This window comes from Pipistrellus hanaki (assembly GCF_964339955.1).
Source record: "Pipistrellus hanaki genome assembly, chromosome: 16".
Classification (NCBI taxonomy): domain Eukaryota; kingdom Metazoa; phylum Chordata; class Mammalia; order Chiroptera; family Vespertilionidae; genus Pipistrellus; species Pipistrellus hanaki.
In genome coordinates this window covers 35,149,061-35,171,213 of record NC_140518.1, presented here as the reverse complement: position 1 = coordinate 35,171,213, position 22,153 = coordinate 35,149,061, and the positions used below count along the sequence as shown (strand labels likewise).

The 22,153-nt window shown below is 48.6% G+C and overlaps 1 protein-coding gene across 1 annotated transcript; it reads left to right on the top strand.

The window, feature by feature from the left end:
• The first annotated feature begins 5,267 nt into the window (after nucleotides 1-5,267).
• On the top strand, nucleotides 5,268-20,555 carry XAF1 (XIAP associated factor 1). Its single transcript, XM_084863037.1, has 8 exons — nucleotides 5,268-5,361; nucleotides 7,354-7,489; nucleotides 8,262-8,318; nucleotides 8,674-8,869; nucleotides 10,018-10,103; nucleotides 15,160-15,489; nucleotides 20,017-20,089; nucleotides 20,237-20,555. Exons 1-7 carry the CDS (start codon nucleotides 5,330-5,332, stop codon nucleotides 20,071-20,073), a joined length of 894 nt encoding a protein of 297 aa, XP_084719163.1. The 5' UTR covers nucleotides 5,268-5,329; the 3' UTR covers nucleotides 20,074-20,089; nucleotides 20,237-20,555.
• Nucleotides 20,556-22,153: the final 1,598 nt, after the last annotated feature.

Here is a 22,153-nt window from a genome sequence, read left to right as displayed (position 1 = left end):
GGGGAGATAAGAGATCAACCGAAGGACTTGTATACATGCATATAAGTACAACCAATGGACACAAAACTCTGGGAAGGGAGGGTATGTATGGGAGAGGGAGGGTAATGTTAAAATATGTACACAGATATTAATTTAATTTTTAAAAAATGAAAATAAATAAATAAATAAATAAATAAATAAATAAATAAAAATTTGAAAGAAAAGGGCCATCATTGGTGCTCTGAGCACCCCTGGGTGCTGGTGTGGGGTTGCGTGGGGAGATTGATGACTTCCGCTCATTATCCCAGATGCGCATCCTTCACCTCCGTTCAGGTCAGCCAGTGTTTGAGGGCCACTATGCACAGCACAGCACCTCCCTGCCCTCGGGGCACACAGCATGCGGGACCCTGTGGCTGAAGGTGATGACTCTCAAATCACCGGCACCAGGGGTTGGCTGGGAGTGAGACGAGGCAACAGACAGACAAGCAACTAACCAGAGACAGAGGAGGAAGGTCATACGTCAGCGAAATTTATGTAAGGAAGGGTGGTGCAGGCTGGGGCATTCTGCAAAGAGGAAACATCTTGAAAGAAAGTTGAGATGTAGAGGAAAGAAACTCATGTCATTTCCAAGTCCACGCCTACAGCCCCCGTCACCGATTCCTGTCCTCCAGGATGTCTCACCCTGGCACCCCTCTTTACAGCTCAACCCACCCCACCCCCTTCTGGGGGACTCTCAGCCAGAAACAACGCGTGGGAAAGCTCCGTTTTTTTCATTATTGTTGATATTCACAAGACTGCCTAGAGGTCGGCAGGAGCAGGAAGTAAAGGTCAAGGGGTTAAGAAACGTGTCCCAGTGATGAGGCAGGGAGTCAGGATGCTAACCCAGCCATTCCCCATCCCTCCACAGCTGTCAAACACAGTGGATGGTGTCTTGCTGACGGACATAGACCTGAGTCACGTCACCCGGGTTCAAAGCTCAGCTCTGACATTCACTGTGTGGCCTTGAGCAAAGTAGTCACCTCTCTTGTGCCTTCTTTTCCAGAGGTGCGAAAAGGCACTAATACTTCTTATACTAGGGCTGTTGGGCAGATTTTAAACGCCTGTAAAATGCTTAGTACAATGCCTGGAGCATAGACAATGTCATTATTATCACCGCACACTGTCTTTCACTCAGTGCCTGAATGCATTTGAGTCTGACCGGTCGCTGGATGTACAAGCCTTTTCCTTCAACCCATTATCCTCCTCTGAAAAGCTGCTCCCACCCCATGTGCAGGCCACAGGTCTGTCGGCCTTTTTGTACCATCGCGAAACACCTGCTAGCTCAGCTGTGTCTGGGGTCTGGGAGAGCTCTGAGGCCCCAGGGGGATGTGGGGAGGAGGGGTGTATGCCAGAGTAGAGGATTGAGCCGGTGAGTCGGTGAGTCGGGGGGAGGGTCTGTAAGCAGCCTCCACATCTGCTCCCACTTTCCGGAAAAACATCTGGCAGGCCACCATCCCCCTCTTCCTGGTGCTACCCCGGGCAGCCCAGGCGAAGAACTTACCTGCGCCTTGGCTTGGGGTGGGCTTGCTTATGAGCTCACCTGCAGAGGTTAGGAGAGCTGGGTCCTCAATGAATCCTAGACCCTCCCAGCCTCTCTCCCCTTCATCCCTTATGGCTCATCCAGGGACAGGGTAGTGATTGGAGGGAGCTCAGGGTCTCCTGGGATGACCACCAGTTAACCCCAGCTCTCCCCCAGCCCATCTTTCTTCCATGAGCACCCGTGCCGGTCCCCACTCTACGCAGCTCCACTTGCGGAATCTGCAGAAGGGCCTCTGGCCTGATCTCTAATTCTTCCCATGGGAAACCAGCGGCCAAGGCCCAAGGCCCAAGGCCCGGGCCGGATTCTAGGGTTCAGAACCAGCTTTCTCCTCTCTGCAGGTTAGAGTCACCTGGCACATTTCAAAAACTCCCAAGTCCCAGCCACGTGCTGGACCAGTGAAACCCCACTCTCTGGGGTTGTGCAGGCTTCCGGGTTGTTTTGTTGTTGTTGTTGTTTGTGTGTTGTTGTTTTTTAAGTTTCCCAAGCAATTCCAGCGTGTGGACAAGTATAGAAGCCACTGTCCTCCCACCCCAGCACCAAGGTAAGTGGCCAGGCCCCATGCTAAGTGCTTTAACAAAGCACTGCCCGTCTGTGCTTCTCTTTGTTATTTCCGACTCTCAGGACGTCAGGAGGGGCTTCGTGCATCAGTGAAAAGCTGCTCTGCATTTATCAGTGCCTGCTTGCTAAAGCTGAAGTTAATTAACATGCTTAGGTAAATATGCAAAACCACAATGAGGATTCTCTAATGACACATTAATGCCTTAATTGAGTTTATAAAAAGTAAAAATGAATGTTGAAGCTAATTAGAGATGGACTTGCCAAGAGACATATGGAAAATGCTCAAAGTCACTGATCATCTGAGAGATGCAAATTAAAATGACAATGCGGGATCACCTCACACCTGTCAGAATGGCCACCATCAACAAATCCAACAAATGGACAAGTGCTGGAGAGGATGAGGAGAAAAGGGAACCCTCTTGCACTGCTGGTGGGAATGCAGATGGTGCAGCCACTATGGGAAACAGTGTGGAGTTTCCTCAAAAAACTAAATATGGAACTGCCATTTGACCCAGTCATCCCACTTCTAGAAGTATATCTTAAGAAACCTGAACTACCAACCAGAAAGAATATATGCACTCCTATGTTCATAGCAGCGCAATTTACAATAACTAAGATCTGGAAACAGCCCAAGTGTCCATCAGTAGACGAGTGGATAAAAAAAACTATGGTACATTTATAGCATGGAATACTATGCAGCTGTAAGAAAGATCACTTACCCTTTGAGCATCATGGGTGGACCTGGAGAGTATTATCCTAAGTGAAATAAGCCAGTCAGAGAAAGACAAGTATCACATGATCTCAATCATATGTGGAATCTAATGAACAATATAAACTGATGGACAAAATAGATCCAGAGACATGGAAGCATGGAACAGATTGATGAATCTCAGAGAGAAGGTGTAGGTGGGTGGTGGGTGGGGAGAGACTAACTTGGGAACTTATATGCATATATGCATAGCCCTTGGACACAGACAATAGTGTGGTGAGGGCCTGGGAGGGGTGGGTGTGGGATGAAGGGGGTCAATGGTGGGGGGGGGGCAGGCAATCTGTAATATTTTCAACAATAAAGGTAAACTTAAAAAAATTAAATAAAGTGGAACAAATCAATCTTCTGGGCTATATTTTTTTTATGAATAAAGTTCTGGGAAACAGAAATATGTGTTATACCCCCTCTAAAAACTTCAACATATAATATGTACTGAGTGGCCAGATTATTATGATCTTTGAACAAATAATAATCTGGATATATATATATATGTTATTTCCAAGGCCTGGTACACGAATTCGTGCATGGGTGGGTCTGGCCAGCCTGGCCAGAGGGAGGGGACATGGCAGTTAGCCGGCCTGCCTGCTGGTCAAACTCCTGGTCGAGGGGACAATTTGTATGTTAGCCTTTTATTATATAGGATACACACTGAGTGGCCAGATTATTATGCATTCAGAGATCATAATCATCTGACCACTCAGTGTATAATGTCCAAATGCTTCCAGTGGAATTGCAATTATCTGTAAGTTTTTCAATCCCCTGAGCAATTAGATAGACAGTTTCTATCATTTTCAGTAATCTAACAAGTTGTAGCCTGCTTTCCCTGTGACAAGAACACAAGGAGACAAGACAAATGTCCTCTAGCCACGGGAGGCATTGGAGCGTGTAGGATTTGGGACGTGTGCTGCTTTTAACAGAACTTGGTTTCTGGGCCTCTCCGGAATCAATGGGTCCTTGGTTGGTAGCTGTCTGGGTAGGGGACTCCTGAGTGTCTGCTCAAACGGCACTCCTCCTTGGGAACAGGCACAGCCGTACTCACGTGAAGGCAACTTTGCACACAACCTCTGGGAGCGCCTGGTCTCCTCAAGTCCTCCAGGCCCCCAGTGGAGTCCAAAAGATGAGGAAACAAAGGCTAAGGTGACGCAAGCTGCCAGTTAACAACACCATCGGGATTCCAACTCAGATCTCCCGGCCTTAAGGCCATTCCAGGAGTGACAGGCCTAGGGAGCTTTGCCTGGGTGCAAGCCTGACTCTGCTGCCTGCCTATTGCTGTGCGATGCGTAAGTTACATCACCCCTCAATGCTCTGGTTTCTTTTTTCTTTTGTTGATTTTTTTTCTTTTTCTTTTTCTTTTTCTTTTTTCTTTTTTTTTTTTTTTTGACAGTGAAAGAGAGAGAGAAAGGGTTTGATTTGTTGTTCCACCCACTTACTTATGCATTCACTGGTTGCTTCTTGTATGTGCCCTGACCAGGGATCAAGCCCGCAACCTTGGTGTATGGGGACGACACTCTAACCCAGTGGTCGGCAAACTCATTAGTCAACAGAGCCAAATATCAACAGTACAACGATTGAAATTTCTTTTGAGAGCCAAATTTTTTAAAACTTAAACTTCTTCTAATGCCACTTCTTCAACATAGACTCGCCCAGGCCGTGGTATTTTGTGGAAGAACCACACTCAAGGGGCCAAAGAGCTGCATGTGGCTCCTGAGCCGCAGTTTGCCGACCACGGCTCTCACCAACTGGCGACCCGGCTGGGGCCATGCTTCGGTTTCTTAATCGGAAGACGGGGTGATGAAAATCGAATCTTCCTCGCCTGCTGGCGCCTTGTGAGAGCGCTAGGGATGTTCGCTACAACTATTTACAAATGAGGAGGCAGGCTGCTGTCCTCAAGTCACCCAGCTGCGTCTGGGTGCTCACCACCTGCATCCCCAATTCCTCCCGGGCCCTGTTTTCAAAGTCGTCACCAACTAGGACCAGAGAGGGGCAGGAAGTCCAGGAGCTGCTCCCAAGGAGCAGCTTCAAGTTCAACACAGCAAGCCATCTCTCTCCTGCAGAGGAAGGCCCAGCGACCGGAGCAAGAGAGCAGGGCAGGTCCGTGCTGGAGGAAAGGGATGGACAGACCCGATGCAGTGAAGCTGGCCTGGGACAGGGCGGGGCTGCTGCCCAGGGAGGCCTGGCCTCTGGCTCCCACCCCCAGGGTTGTAGACACGGCAGGTGGCAGCAGCAGGGGTGAGGGCACAGGTGGGGGAGGCGCCAGGGGCAGGCTGGGCTGGCCGGTTGCAGAGAGGGGTGGCGGGGGAGTGTCCAGCCACAGGAACCTTGGGCAGCCCGGCTGAGATTTCTGAAAACCCCTCCCCCGGGAGCTGTGGGCCGGGCTGTGGGAACACTTTCAGTTTTGTTTCTGCAAGAAACGAAACTCAGCAGGAAGACTCGGAGACTAGAGCATGGAGGGAGCCTTCCAGGTGTGCAGGAACTGGTAAGGAGCTGTGCCCAGCGGCCACCCGAGCCTGCCCAGGGAGCCGGCGGGCAGAATGGGTGTTTCTGGAACGAGGAGACAAGGAAGGGGTCTCAGTTGCAGGAAGGGCTGGGAGAACAGTCGCTGGGCCTTCCTCCGCAGGAGAGACATGGCTTGCTGTGTTGAACTTGAAGCTGCTCCCAGGGAGGGAGGGCAGGTGCGGGGCGGCCCCCGGGGAAGGAAGGCTTACCCCTTCCTCAGCAGCTCTCTGGGGTAACGGGGTGAGGAAGTGGCCAGCACCACCTTACAGCACTGGGCCACACTCGCCCTCCACCCCTCCGGACAGTCCAGACTTTCTGGGACCGTCCCGGAGCCGAATAGCCAGGCTAGTTGCCCCTGATGCGCTACTCCTGATTTGGGGTTCTGATCATATGGTCTGCACACCACTCTGAGACACGCCCCCCTCCCCTTGAGAAGGAGCAGTCTGAGAGCAGTCTGAGAGCAGTCTGAGAGCAGTCTGAGACACGCCCCCCTCCCCTTGAGAAGGAGCCTGAGCAGAGTGCAGACCCGCACCTCTGACTCAGGAAGGGCTCACTCTCCAAGCGGCCCACCTGTGGCAGGAACCAGCAGGGAACCTTCCCAGAGAGCTTTGCTCCGGCCAGACCCTCCTGGCGCTTGGGTGTCTGAACCTGCTCAGGAGGAGGAGCTGAGGGAACAGGGCAGGGAAATCAGGGGGGAGAGACCAGGCCAGGCAGAGGCGGGAGAAGAGAGGAAGGACGTTGAGGCAGCCTTGGTGCCATCTCTCTGGGCGGTGCAGAGCCCAGAGCTTGTGCATACCGAGGGAGGGAGTCCCTCCCACAGGCAGGGACTTGGGACTACTACTCTGACCGGCATTTGGGCCTTTCGGGACATGGGCACTGAGTCTCCTTCCTCCCAAGCTCCACAGCAAGGGCTGGTGGACATGAAAGGAGGCACTCCAGGTCCATGGGAGGCTTGCGAAACCCCCTGCCCAGGAACGGGGAGGCTCAGAAGCTGAGAGGGTTTGCACAGTGAGGCTGCAGGCAGGGGACAGGTGGACGCCTCCGGCTCTCCCAGTCATGGCGATTCTGAAAGCTGCCATTGCCCTTGCAGCAAGCATGGGGGTGCCGGGGCTGGGCTCCCAACTGCTGTGGGCCAGGCAGGGGAACGCTTGAAAACAAGACAAAAATCTCTGAAAGAAGGTGGCATTTACTACTCCATTTTTTAAAAACAGCTTTCCAGAGATATAATCAACATACACGGTGTTTATGGTATATGCGTGAAGTGCACTGTTTCATGCGTTTGGCACGTGTGTATGCCCATGAAATCATCACCACAGGGAACCTATGAACCTACCCAAGACTTCCCTGGGCCCCTGGGCAATCTCTCCCACCTGCTCCTTTCCACCACCCTCGCTGGCCCCGGGCGGTAGAAGAGCCTGTAGCGCATCCTTTATGTTATGCCCAGATTTCATGATCCCCAAAGACCACCAGGGAGCCAAGTCCAATGCAAAAGCAAAAGAGTCTTTTTATTCCAGGCTAGCCCAAGCTCACTCCCCACAGACCGACGCAGCAGCCAGGTGGAGAAAGAGGGCTGGTTTCTCTAGGCTAGAACAAAGGGTATATAGGGGTGGTGAGGTCACTGCTTTGGCTGACTCCAATTGGTTGGGTGAGGGCTAAGGTCCAGTTACACAGTGACATGGTTATACAAAATGGAAGATGTAGCACAAGTTGGAGTCAGGAGTTGGCCCCGCCCTGCCCCACAGTACAAATTGGAGTCAGGAGTTAACCCTGTCCTGCCCTCTCACTTTACACTTTACGGTTTTGCGATGTTCTGATTTGGGACCAGCGTGGGGCCACGGGGACAGTGACGTCACCTTCATATGTTCAGCGTCTGAGGCCTGGACATTCCTTCACCCGGCGGCCCTGGGTGGGGAGCAGGGCCCCATGCTTTATCCCCGCCATCGGCCTGATGTCCTCCCCCTTCATCCGGCAGCAAAAGACGGGTGGCCTCTGCCCACCTGGCCCTCCACGAGGCGCACTGCCTGGTGTTCCTGGCCCAGTGCCCCGAGTGCCAGGAGCCCGTCCCCCTGGCGAAGATGGATGAGCACCGCAAGAGCGGGCACCAGCAGGTGAGGCGGCCCCGGGAGGGACACAGCTGGGAGCCGCGCGGCGAGGCTGACCCGGACCCTTTGCTGCGGCCGCGGGCCTGGCTGCCGAGGGCCAGTCGCCGGCCCTGCGTGCCTCAGGCCCCGTGCAGTGACACTCCGCCGTCTCCTGGGAAACTGAGTCTACCCTGCTGTTCCCGTGCCCCCCCCCCCTTCCCCTACAGGCTTATGGTGTAGCCCAGGGGAAGGGGTCTCCGTTGTAGGAAAGACTGGGTGTTCTTTTTTTTTTTTAAATTAATTTCTTTATTGATTAAGGTATCACATATTTGTCCTCAACCCCCCATTCCAATCCCCCACACACACACACTCATGCACTCACCCCTCTATTGTCCTTGACCACTGGTTAGGCTCATATGTGTGTCCTTTGGTTGATCTCTCCCTTTTATTCCCACCCTCCCTTCTGGGTGTTCTTTTGAGATTGTGAAGAGGAGAAGCTGGAGAGGAAGGCTCTAGAAGGCAGTGAGGGCCCAGGCTGGCTTTTCTTTCCTGCTCTTTCATGTCCCTCCTTCCTGGGGCCCCTCCTCTGTCTGTCTGAGATCCTCAGGCTCAGGCATCCCTTTCAACTCAAAGCATCCCATCCCCCCCCCCCCCAAACACTTCTTGAGCAGGGGCTGTGCCCCCCGGGGCCTGAGGCAAGCACACCCATCCGGCCTGAGGGCTCACCGAGCCCCGCCTGGTGGGAGGCGGAGGTGGGGGAAGCCAGCTGGTGCTGGGACCGGTGTCTCTCTCTGTGCAGGTCGGGTGTGCCATGTGCCAGCAGATCATGGGGAAGCAAGAGCTGGCGTTTCACGAGGTGAGAATCAAATGCCGTCCATCCTTCACTGGAGCAGCCACCCTGGGAGGAGAGGGGAGAGGAGGGGCCGGTGGTGGGCTCCCCCCTGATCTCTCTCCTCCCCCAGGGAGGCTTGGGAAGCAGTGTGGAATCTGTGCAGCAGGGGGACACGCAGCCTCCGGTCCCCCGATGCTGGTCAGAGGGCTTGCTGTGGTCCGTGGCCCAGGAGGGCTCAACATCTCCAAAGGGGTCCCATACTGGCCCATCCCGTCGGCTTTCTTACTTGCTCAGGCCCCTCGGGAAATCGGCCCGTGTCCCCAGCTGGGCTCAGCCATTCCAGGCCAGTGACCTTGCCATTCTGCTCGCCTCCCCGCAGACCAGGGAGTGCCAGGAGCGCCCCGTCGTGTGCGAGTTCTGCAGGGCAGCCGTGCGCCTCAGCAAGCTGGAAATCCACGAGCACCACTGCAGCCGCCGCTCAGAGCTGTGCCCGGACTGCGACCAGCCCATCATGCTCCGCGTGCTGGCCCAGCACAGGGAGGCCTGCGGGAGCGGGCAGGCCCAGCGCCAGACAGGTGAGCGGGGCGAGAGCCTCCTGGACGGGAGCGAGGCATGTGGGCATTCAACAGGACAGGTGCCGTGGGAGGATGGCGGCTGTGCAGGTCTCAGGTCCATCCGGCTATTCTGGTTCTAGACCACGTACCATAGAGGTAGCCTCCTCTTGTGTGTGCTGAGCTCTTCGAACGGCCGGCCCAGGGAGACCTACAGGCAGGGGGTGGGGGCTTGGGGGCCACCAGAAGGATACAGAGGCAATGGGGCCCGGCAAAATGGGAGCCTGCCCTGGAAGTCCCCTGGCACGATCCTAGCCTGGCAGAGATCGCCTGCCTCCTCCTACAGATGGCAAACCCATGCCCAGAATGAATCAGGAGCTTGCTAGAGGCAGAGGTGACACTGGACACACGTTTTCCGGCATCAAGCCTGGAGCTTTTCCCACCAGCAGCAGTGGGCAGAAGGGCGTTAGCTGGAGCCCATGGCCTTGGGGCTGTCTGTGACTCCCTGGTACCATTTCGTGGTCTCTGCACCCAGTCGCCCCTTTGTGAGTTGTGTTAGCAGAGGACGCAGCTATCAGAGTGACAGATCGGATGTTGACTTCACCGGTTGTCTTGGTAACATGTGGCCTGAGCCTAAAATGCCTGTCCAGTGCATCTCTCCAGGTAAACAAGCTACTCAAGGTGACAATGGCAAAGGAAAGCCCGGGATGCTTGTACAAATTCAGGGGCATTCCCTTCATTCCTGCTGCACCTTCACACCACCACACAGCTCCATCAACACCGTGCAACGGCAGCCAGACCACGCAACACGATCCACAGAGATCTGTACCACACCAGTCTGAGCCCCGAGCTCAGAAACTTGTGCAATGAAAGAGCAGTCAGGCAGGATGGGGTTGGCATCTGCGCAAATGGCGCCCTCATCTCTTTAGAAACCAGGAGAATGTCTCTTCATCAGGGTCATGGGCAGCGCTGAGCGCACCTCTGCCGCCATAAAGAAGGTGATGGGGATGGCTCAGCCAAGGGTTGCCTGTGGGGCAACTGGCCATGCAGGGCAGGCGGGCGGGCCCGGACGGCTCATACTTGTGGCCACAGGCCATGTACGCACTTGCGGGACAGCTAGGCTAGCCGCTGTCCAGAGCCATCATTTGTGGTGCTGTTTCTGTGTTTATTAGGGAAGAAGATTTCAGCTCCCGAAAGCACTATCTGCTGTCATTATTGCAACCAGATGATCCCAGGAAATAAGTACTTACACCATATGGTGAGTAGCAATTAGTCATTTTCCAATGGTGCCCGTAGCTTGTCTGTTTTCCAGAAGGATAGTATTCTGGGTCCAATTTTACATAAGATATGAGAGGACCTCATTCATTTCTGGTTTTGCTCAAAAAAGGGATGTTGTGAATTGCTTTGGGCTAATTTATCATATGTAACCCATCTTCATGTGTGCCAGCTCCCAAGGAGCCTCCCTGACCAGTCCAGCTACCTGGTCACCTCTGAGCATCTTCAACCTCAGGGCCTGGACGTGCCCTCACTGGGACCTGCTTTGTAACTGTCTGTCCCTTGAAAGAGTCTTGTCTATCAGACTGGGAGCTCCTTCACAAAAGTGAACAACTTTCTCCATCTTCCCACCATGAAGCTGATCCGATGGCTGGGTACCAAAGGGGGACTTTGTAGAGGTGTGGTGACGTGATTGATTGATTGATTGATTGGATGGTTGATTGGCTTTGCCTGGGAACATTCACAGATTCTTCCCTCTAAGCACTGTGGGTACATTGGTGGTGTCAAGTTATTCCCCTTTTCTGCAGGATAGAGCATTCTCTCTCTGGAGAAACTTACCAATGTTTCTCTCTAAGAAACTCATCTCCTTTTCCTTGAGCAGAAAAATGTTAATCCTCTCTTAACCCTTCAATTCAGAGATCTATGACTATCAGAATGGAAAAAACCATAGGATGATCTAGATCTTTTTGCTTATTGTTGTAAAATATATATAAAACGTATCATTAGTGACGCTTAGTACAGCCCCAATGTTGTGAAACCATCGCCTCTATCTAGTTCTAGAGCATTTGCACCACCCCCACAAAAGGAACCCTTTACCCATAAAGCAGTCACTCCCTACTCCTTCCTGTTTATAGTCCCTAGAAACCACTAATCTGCTTTCTGTCTCTAGGGATTCATATAATATGTAGTCTTATGTGATCGGGGTCTTTCTGTCAGCATAATGTTTCCAAGGTGTTACAGCGTGTGTCAGTACTTCGTCCTTTTGTGGTCTCCACGATCACACTACAGTTTGTTTATCCGTTCATCTGTTGATAGACATTTGGGTCATTGCCACCTTTCAGCTCCTTGCTATGTGAAGTGTGGTCCATTGCCCACCTATAGCAGTATCCCCCCGGGAGCTTGTGAGAAGTGCCAAATCTCTGGGCCTCCCCCTAGCAATGACAGCTCAGAGTCTGCTATTTCACAAGATCACCAGCATTTCAAGTTTAAGCAGCATTGCCCCTGCCAAGTGATCCTCAGCCTTAGCTGCACGTGGAAATCTCCTGTGCTTTTGTTTTCCTGAACATGGATGCTAATTCAGTTACCTAAGTGGTCCATGTCATGTGTTTGACGCAGAAGATACTTGGGGAGTACAAAAACAAGGGTGAAGCTGATCACTTCCCTCCAACATGTCCGGACTGGCAACCTAGGAGCCCATGCACTTACTCTCAAACGTGGAACTGGCTTTGTGGTCAGAAACTCTGGGTTGCAGTGCTGCTCTGCCACTGACTGGTTGTGTAATTTCCCTGAGCCTCTCTCTTCTTTTGAGGGAAATGGGGATAATGGTTTGTCTACTTCTTTATGAGATCAAAACATCCATGACCACTCACCACCACACGTACGTTCGTGCCAGCCTCCACACGTGCATACTCTGCTTTTCCACCCGTTAACCATAGAGGAGCTTTCTACGTTCCTATCTAACGCTGGCTGGTGTACTGCACCCCATTCTTCCCCACACAAGATCATTGTCCCACTGCTCCAGCAACTGTCCCCTCTCTTTCCTGCAACAGGGAGAGGTGAAATGAGCTGCCCAAGTAGGTAGCAAAAGAGTCTCAAACTGTTCACTCCAGTATGTTCATCAGGAGGCTTTATGGTTCTCAGTCTTTCACTTTATATTAACACCAGAGATGCAGTGCACAAAATTCGTGCATAGGTAGGGTCCCTAGGCCTGGGATCAGCTGCTGGCAGGGACCTGCCTTCCAGTTACTGGCCAGGGCCTCCCTTCCCCGGCTGGCAGCTGCCGGCGGGACCCTTCCTTCATTCTGCACTGCCCCCTGGTAGTCAGCACACATCATAGTGAGCCATCGGTCTCCCAGTCAAACTCCCCTGGGGACAATTTGCATATTAGGCTTTTATATATATATATAGATGATCCAAAAACAGCCGAAACCGGTTTGGCTCAATGGATAGAGCGTCGGCTTGGGGACTGAAGGGTCCCGGGTTCGATTCCAGTCAAGGGCATGTACCTTGGTTTCGGGCATATCCCCAGTGGGGGGTGTGCAAGAGGCAGCTGATCGATGACTCTCTCTCATCGATGTTTCTAACTCTCTATCTCTCTCCCTTCCTCTCTGTACAAAATCAATAAAAATATATTTTTTTAAAAAAAAAAAGCAAAAAATACTTGATCTCATTTCCTGTTAGCTACCATCTTCTTTATTTGTTTCCTTTTATAGCAAAACGTTTGAACAAGTTGTCTCTAGTCATTGACTTCCTTTCTTTTGCCCATTTTTATACCCAGTCCAATCTGGCTCCTGTACCTCCCCCAAAAAGAACCTTCTCTTATCAAAATCAATGACCTTCACATAGTGAAATCCAATGGTCCATCCTCATTCCTTTATGAGGAGACCACTGTTCACCACTCCCTCTTCTTCAATTCGCTTCAATTCAACTCTTTCTGGAAAATAATAAGATCATATGGGGGGGGGGGGAGGGGGCTAAACAGGCAAATTTAAATGAGAAATAAGTAGAACTAGAAACGAAAAATAGTTTTTAATGATATTACAAAGTTTTCAAACAAATATGAAAGTAGGGAAGTAATATAATAAACTCCTGGGCACTCATCACGCAGGTATACCAACAATCAAGAGTTTTCAACATTGTTTCATCTGTCCCTTTTCTTTTATTTTTCAAAAGTGTTTTAAAATAAACCCAAGATAGCCTATCATTTCATCCGTCATCCTTTAATGTACATCTTAAAAATAGTCATTTTCTTCCTTAACAACAATGCCTTCATCATTCTCAACAATATTAAAATAATTCTTTTCTACCTTTTTTTTTTTTTTTTTTTTTTTTTTTACCATGGGCGATGTTTATTCCTTACTGCTGCTGCTGCTGCTTTTTCTTCTCTTGCCTTCTATTGGGTTGAGCAAATGTTCTTTCTTCTCTTCTACTGATTTGGCAATTTTGCATTCTATTTCTATCATTTGCTAGCTACCCATAAATTTTAATATGAATACCTGGCTTAAAGTTTAAAATTAGTCATATTCTCTAGCCTTCTAAAAAACAATATATGGATTTGAGAACATGTTGACTCTAATGTTCTACTCTCACCTGATGCTGCCAGAATAATTTAGTTCCACCTTGTTTTCATACTACCCCTCTCTAGTCATTCTTATTAGTGTTCTATGTAATTCATGCCTGTTTGGACATACTCACATATTTACCTTTTGCTTTGCTCACATTCTTTGAATCCCAAGCTTTCCTTCTGGGGAAGAGTTCTCTCTTCCTGGACTACACTTCTCAATAGTTCTTTCAGCAAAAACTGTGAGTAGGAAATCTTTACTTACCTGAAAATGTACTTCTTTTTTCTGCATTCTTGGATGGTAGTTTAGCTGGATATTAATTGTTATTTCCTCTTAGCATTTTGAAAATCATTCCAACCATCTTTCAACCTCTTTGATTGTTGTTGATAATCTTTCCATGTCATTGTCTGCCTTCCATGGAATTGTCATTCCTTTATAGATATTTTTTCCTTTGGTCAATTTCAAGATCTCTTCACCTTTTGAACTTCTGAGATTTCACTGCAATATATCTAAAAGAGGATCTATTCTTACTCATACCGCTCAGAACAATGTGCTCAAATGTGGGTTTTTTCCTCTCTTCCCCAGGATTTCCACTACCTGAATCTAAATATGTATCTCTCTAATCAGTTGAGAAAAAGTCTAAGCTCTAATTTCTTTGGATCCCCAATATTCCTTAACTCTCCCATGTTCTCCCCACTCTTCCTGTGGAACATAACAGATGTATATTAAGCCTTCTCATTCTAGCTGCTTGTCTCCTAAACTTTTCACATTTTCTAGTTATCATGCCTATATTCTGGGGGATTTCTTCAAATCTATCTACTCTGCTGTTTTTTGCCTATCCATTGAGTTCAATGTCTGTATTTTTCATTTCTAGTTCTATTTATTTCTCATTTAAATTTGCCTGCTCTTTTTTCATAGGATCTTATTATTTTCTCTTGTTCTATTTATTTTGAATTCATTTATTTTACAGTCTGCATCCCATAGTTTTATTATCTGAACTTCTTGGAGACTAATCCTGGTTTTGCTTGGGTATGACTCTTGCTTAGGTAGATTGCTTCCTTGTGTGTCTGTAAGCCTTACTTGTGAGTTTCTGTTTAGTGATTCTACCTGTGAGAATCCTGCACGATGTAGCTTGAAGTTATATGCCCTCCAGAGAACTTTTGTTATTGCTCTTGCCATACATTCCAACTTGTAGGTTAATTCTTCTGCATGGGTGTTCTCACAGTATGAGACTAATGTAATCAGAGCCCCAAACACAAAGATGGCCTACACCTGTGTGGTTCTGAATTGCCCGGAGCATCAGTTTTCCTTTCCCTCACTCAAACTCCAGCTCAAGGTAGACAAGCTTCCTTGCCATTTTTCTAATCCAATTAATTGATTGATTGATTTGTTTGTTTGTTTGTTTGTTTTGCCACCATAGTTTAGCCTTTGAGGTTCTGGACTGTCTTCTGGGAAAGGGGAGTCTTACTTTCAATTCCCCACCTTGTGTGGATGGGAATTTTCTCTCGTCCAAGATTGACCCCACATCTCCCAAAGTGTCAGTCCAAGTGCTTCAGGGGTGAGGTTTCCATCCTGGGCACTGAGCTTTCTCCCTTTCTTACAGAGTCAGCTATCAACTTAAGAGAATGCTTGCTGTATTTTATCCAGCCTTTCTAACTGTTTCTTGGTGGAAAGTTTCCAGGTTATCTAGTCTGCTGTACTGTTCAGCCATTAAAGCCAAAGTCATTTTAAAATTTGATCTATTACTCACAATTGCAGGATAAATGCCATGCCGCCTCAGAGTCTGCAAAATATTTTCCAGTTGAAGAAACCAGAAGTTCTCCTCCGTCCCTCTCAAGTCGGGCTGCTGAAGATCAAACTTCCACCGCAGTGAAAGATGTTCGCCCAAAGATGAAAAAAAAAAACAGAGTTCCTCTTCCTTCTGAAAATTTAACAAAGAAAGCAGCGAGTGGCACAAACAAAACCCCGGATCTGTCTCTGAGGCCCGAGCACAAGCCCTCGGTTGTGGACGACCCAGCCTATGACGTTCTGCATAGATGTCCTCAGTGTGATATCCTGCTTCCCCTGCCGACCCTCAGCCGACATCAGGTACCAGCCCCTGTCCTCTCCTTACCTGGTTGTACACCATCTGGACAGGGTTTAGAGAAACCCAGGAGCTGCGGGATGTGCGTAGACCCTGCCACTGGAAAGGCCCTTCTCTGTCTCCTCCTCTGGGTGCCCAAGTCCACTCTCTCCTGGCACTTCCCACCGGGTTTATTTGCATGGAAGACAAAGCCAGCTCTTTCATCTCCATGTCCTCAGTTTCTGGCCCAGGGGCTGACTGCACCAAATGCTTAAACAGTTGAGTAAATGAGTGAAACAGAGGGCCTCTAGTCTAGCTCTCTCCTGTGTTAGGTAAGGCATCGGAGATCAGAGCCTCGTTCAAGATCCTAAACCAGTTGGTATCTTGCCTCCAGCAGATAGGATTTGCATCCTCAGTATCCTGAGTTTTACCTCCAAATGATTTTCTAGTAATAGTAAGAATCAGCATTCGAGGTAGTTAACCATTATGTGCCAGTTACAAGGCAGAGTTCTTTCCACAAGGTCAGTCTTCGTTATACATCATAGGCAGGTATGTTGTTTGTATTTTACAAATTAGGAAACCAGGCTGAGTTATAATTCCCCAGGATTATACAGTTAGAGAGTGGCAGGATCCAGCCTGGGATCCGTGTGTATTGAGTTCCGAAGCTTACGCTCTTAAGCTCCAGACTGGATGCTTCACGTAAGAAAAAAAACAAAACCTTTAATTGTTTGTTTTTAAAAATACATGCTATCCAAATACCATACAAAGATATAGCAGACAAAGCTAATCCTTCCACTCCCCTCCCCTACCCCCTCTTCCCAGTCCCACTCCTTGAGATGCCAACACTAGCAGCCTGGCTTTACGTTTGCTCACACAAACCTGAACAAACCTATATGGGGTTTGAATTCTTTCTTTTCCCCGGGTATTACCTTCCGGTACTTATCACACCACCACTTGCCTTTTTCAGTTAATAGGATCTATCCTCCTTACAAAAAGTTAGACTTAAATCTCTATTTTCTAACTTCTTTAAGCATCTATATATGCACATAAGCATAGCATTTTACAAAGACGGGTGAATTTCATGCTTGCTGAAGTGTTATTAGTGCCACAGTCTCTCTTTTTGAAAATTTAAAATTACAGTTTACATTCAGTGTTATTTTGGATTACCTTCAGATGTACAGCATAGCGGATAGGCATATTCTTTACAAAGTGGTGCCTCCAATATTCCCAGTACCCACCTAGCACCATACATAGTTATTACAATAGTATCGGTGGTATTTCCTATGCGGTGTGATACATTCCTGGGACTGTTTTGTGATCACCAATTTGCGCTTCTTACTCTCTGCCCCTTTTTGACCCAGCCCTCAAAAGCCCCTCCCTCTGGCAGCCGCCAGTCTGATCTCTGCATCTATGAGTCTGTTTCTGTTTTGTTTTTCCATTCATTTTGCTCTTGAGATGCCACACTACAAGTGATATCATGTGCTATTTGTCTTTCTCTGTTTGACCTCTTTCACTTGGCATACTACCCCCTCAGTCCATGCATGCAGATCCAACTGGTAAGATTTCCTTCCTTCTTATGGAAGAGTAGTATTCTATTGCATATGGAACACGGCATCATCACTTTTTTATTCACTTGTCAATTGATGGGCACTTGGATTGCTTCCATCTTGGCTATTGTAAATAACTCTTCAGAGAAGAGAACATAGGGGTGCATATACTCTTTTGAATTAGTGTTTGGGGTTTCTTCAGAGGTATATCCAGAAGTAAAATTGCTGGGTCCTAAGGCAGATCCTTTTTTTAATGTTTTTGTTTTAAATATCTTTTTATTGATTTCAGAGAGGAAACGAGAAAGAGAGATAGAAACATCAATGATGAGAATCATTAATTGGCTGCCTCCTGCACGCCCCCTACTGGCTGGGGATCAAGCCTGCAACCCGGGTATGTGCCCTTGACCAGAATCGAACCTGGAACACTTCAGTCCGCAGACCAACACTTTAGCCACTGAGCCAAACCAGCTAAGGCCAGATCCATTTTTTATTTTTCCAGGAATCTCTGCACTGTTTTCCATAGTGGCTGCACCAACAGTGCAGGAAGGTTGGCTTTCCTCTACATCCTCACCAACACTTGTTATTTATTGATTTATTGATGATAGCCATTCTGACAGGTGACATGGTATCTCACTGTGGTTTTAATTTGCATTTCTCTGATGATTAATGATGTTGAGCATCTTTTCATATGTTTATTAGCCATCTGTATGTTCTCTTTGTAGAAGTGTTTATTCAGGTCCTTTGCCCATTTTTTATTGGATGGTTTTTTTTGTGTGTTGTTGTTTGTTTTTTTTATGTTGAATGGTATGTTGTTTGTATATTAACCCCTTATCAGATGTATCATTGGCAAATATCTTCTCCCATTCCCTAGACTGTCTTGTTAGTGGTTTCCTTTACTGTGCAAAAGCTTTTTAGTTTGATGTAGTCCCACTTGTTTATTTTTTCTTTTGTTTCTCTTGCCCAAGAAAATATGTCTGGGTGGGGGAGTGGGGAGGGAGAGAGAAACATTGCTAAGAGAACTGTCACAGATTTTATTACCTATGTTTTCTTTTAGGAGTTTTATGGTTTCAAGTCTTACACTTAAGTATTTAATTCTTTACTTTAGGTTTTTCTTAATATGGTATTAAGAAAATGGTTTCTTTTCTTCTTCTTTTCGCATTTAATTGTCATTTTCCCAACCCATTTATTGAATAGTCTGTCTTTATCCCATTTTACGTTCTTGCCTCCTTGGTCATAGATTAGTTGACTTTAAAGGCATGGGCTCCTTTCTGGGCACTCTATTCTATTCATTGATCTGTGTATCTGTTTTTATGTCAATGCCATGTTGTTTTGATTACCTTAGTATAATTTGCTATTAGGTAGCATGATACCTCTGGCTTTGTAGCATGATACCTCTGGCTTTGTTCTTCTTTATCAAGATTGTTGTTGCTATTTGGGGTCTTTTGTGGTTCCATAAAATTTTGGATTATTTGTTTTAGTTTTGTAAAAACTGCCATTGGTATTTTGATAGAAATTGCATTGAATCTATTGCTTTGGGTAGTATGGACATTTTAATTCTTCCTATCTATGAGCATGGTATATGCTTCCATTTATTTGTATCTTCTTTAATTTCTTTCTTCAGCATCTTATAATTTTCTGAGTACAAGTCTTTTATCTGCTTGGTTAATTTTATTCTTAGGTACTTTATTTTTTTAATGTAATTGTAAATAGGATTGTTTTCTTAGTTTCTCTTTCTGATAGTTCATTAGCCTATGTAATAAAACCCTAATATACCAATTGACCAAAAGGCAGAATGACCAGTCGCTATGACGTGCATTGACCACCAGGGGGCAGATGCTCAACACAGGAACTCCCCCTGTGGTCAGTGCACTCCCACAGGGAGAGCACCACTCAGGCAGAAGCCAGGCTCATAGCTGGCAAGCTCAGAGGCAGGGGCAGGAGCTTCTCTCACCTTTGCTACAGGCTGGCAGTAAGGAGCGAGGGTCCCGGACTGCGAGAGGGATGTCCAACTGAGGTTTAGGCTTGCTTCCCCCAGGGGCACAGGCTGGGCTGAGGGACCCCCACCCCAGTGCACAAAATTTTGTGCACGGGGCCTCTAGTGGGTATATAAAAATTCAACCAATTTCTGTATATTTATTTTGTATCCTGCTACTTTACTGAATTCATTTATCAGTTGTAGTAATTTTGGGGTGGAATCCTTAGGGTTCTCTGCCTACAGTATCATGTCATCTGTAAATGATGGTTTTACTTCTTCCTTTCCAATTTGTGTATCTTTTATTTCTTCTTATCTGATTTCTGTGGCTAGGACTTCCAGTACTATGTCGAACAGAAATAGTAAAAGCGGACATCCCTGTTTTGTTCCTGATCTTAAGGGAAACGCTTTTAGTTGCTCCTGGTTGAGTGCCTTAGCTGTGCATGTGTTATATATGACCTTTATTATGTTGAGGTGGTGCCGCATTCTCTGAGTTCCCACAGTTTGTTGTTTCCTTCCATACATTCCTTCATCCTTATATAATAGGGTTGCCAAATTTAGCAAATAAAAATATATTACTTGAGACAAAAATAATTACAAAGTAACAACATGGGTCATAACCACATACACATTTGGAGTCCGATTATATGTATTTCATTGCAACTTAATGTTATGATTTAGCAACACCCAAAGACATTCCTCCCTCCAAGTCAATATGTGGCTTTTTTTTTTTTTAATGGTTGCATAAGAGTCCCTTGTGTAGGTGTTCTTCAATCTGTCCATCCACCCCACTGATGATGATAGGCCTTTAGTAAACATTGACCCAACCCAACACCACACACATACACACACACACACACACACACACACACACTAGGTCCTTCCTAGTTCACTGGGCCCCATGCCTTTTCTCTGTCATCCGTAGCTCAGGGTTTGTGCTCTGAGAACTAGGGAGAGCAGTACCCAGGAGTACCCCAGGAAGTAGTACCCCCAACTTTAAACACGTCCAACTTTTTTAATATCCATTTCTGTAGGAGAAATGCTGGCGGTTAGCTTCGTGGAGAGAAAAACAAGGCAGAAGCTCCAGCTAGATTTGGGAAAGAAAAGGTACTACTGATCTAGAAGACACGCTGGTCTCCCTGCTGACTCTCTGTGGTAGCCTCTCCTTGGGAAGGGAGGAGGGTTATATTCCTCGGGGGGTTTTCCTGTGGAAGAAAGGGTTTGGATTGTAACTGTTTCCCTCTTTTTGGACAGAGATGTAGGTTTGCCCAAGAGGTACGGAAAAACCAGGAGAGAAAAAAGCCTCCAGCTCTTCGGCCTGAGAATTCTGACCAAGCATCTGGGCCCCATGGCCCGGACAGGTCGGGGGACCGCAGCTTTGTCCATTTTAAATTCCCACCAGCAATTGGAGTGACCATCATCATTTCCCCACATTCTCTGGCCAGCGTGTGGTATTACCGTCATCATTTTTTTTTTCTAATTTTAACTATTCTAATAAGTACGTAGTCGTATCTTACTGTGATTTCAAATTGCATTTTACCATAACAATGTTGAATGTCTTTTCATTTGCTAATTTGCCATCTGAAATGTCTATTCGTGTCCTCTGCTCATTTTCTAATTGGACTGTTTCCTTTACCATTGAGTTCTGAGATAGGTGTATATTCCCTGAAGAATAAAAACACCCTCAGAGGGAAGGCAGGGGAGGGGAGGGAGGTAAGTGATCAACCAAAAGACTTGCATGCATACATAAAAGCACAACCAATGGGCACAGACAGTAGGGAGGTGAGGGCCTGTGCCTGGAGGCGGGAGAGAGCTGGGAGAGTTAAAGGGGGAGACGTGTAATGTTTGCAACAATAAAGAAAAAATAATAATAATAATAATAATAAATAAATAAATAAATAAATAAATAAATAAAACACCCTCCTTGTAAGCTTCTCGTTCACCTTTCTTTGGATTCTCACTGGCTTCCCAAGAGAGGGCAGCGGTGGGCAGCAGGGCCAGATGGGGCCCAAGAAAGAGGAGGGCCAGGGCCAGAAAGAAAGAAAGGGGGGAGGGAGAGAGAAGGGGGCCTGGGCTGTAGGCAGAGCTGCCTGAGGGCCCTGGTGTGGGTGTTCTCCAGCCGTCCATCCGCAGCCTTGGTGAAGACAGGCCTCGAGTTAGCATTGCCCCAGCCCCCCACAGGCCCCCAAGCCCCCCACAGGTCCCCGGCTCACTGAAGCCCAAAGGGTGCCTGTGAAGGCCGTCTGTGGAGGGGGCTGGGAAAAGCCTGGAGATGCAACTGGCCGACAGTGTAGCCTCCCTTCTTCCTGGCCTTTGGGGTGACGCTGGGCACCAGCCCCGGCCTGGAAGGGAAGAGCCGGGACAGGGGGTGGGTTACGTGCTCCCTGCCTCCCTCCGCCCCCTCTCCTGCCCCCCCACTGGGAAGAGGGCACTTCTCGAACTTTGGGTGGGTAAGGGTTGCTTCGGGGTTTCCTTTGGGAGTCCCATGGGGGTGGGGGCGGTAGTGGAAAACATTGCAGATCACCTGGGGGTGGACTCTGACGAAGAGGTGCCTAAGCTGGGTCTCTCTGGACCTGGCAGGATGCTGGGGCTGGGGCTGGGTCAGGACAGGAAGGGCCGTGGACTGCGCCCCGAGTTCGAGGCAGAACCTATCATTCCATGCCAAGAGGCAGGAGGGCAGGGGTCCTCCGGCCTCATTGCCCCTCCCCGTGGTGCCCTCCCGACCGTGGGCGCAAGGACTGTCCGTGCCGCGCTGGGTGGACTCGGCCTCCCTGGGGCTGCGCCCTGCGCCCCGCAGGGATGAGCAGAGCCCGCAGCGGGCGCGTCACAAAGGCGCCCCCGCTGGGCATTCAGCCTCCGCGGGGCGAGGCGGGGCCGGAGGTGGCCGCGTTGGCTTCGGAGGAGCAGCAGGCGCGCGGTCCCTGCAGCCCAGCGGGGCGCAGCCTGAGCAGGGCGAGCCGGTCCCAGGTGGGTGCGGGCGCCCAGGCCCGCGGGAGGGAGGGGCTGCCGGCCTCCTCCTGGAAGCTCTCTCAGGGGGGTCGGCGATCTGACTTCCTTAGGTTTCCTTCCCAGGTGGGCAGCTCTGAGATCAAGTGGATGGGACCTAGGATAGCGAGTCCCTTAGGGTGGTGGGTTCAAATCCACCCCTTCCTACTCCATCTCCCTGGGAGA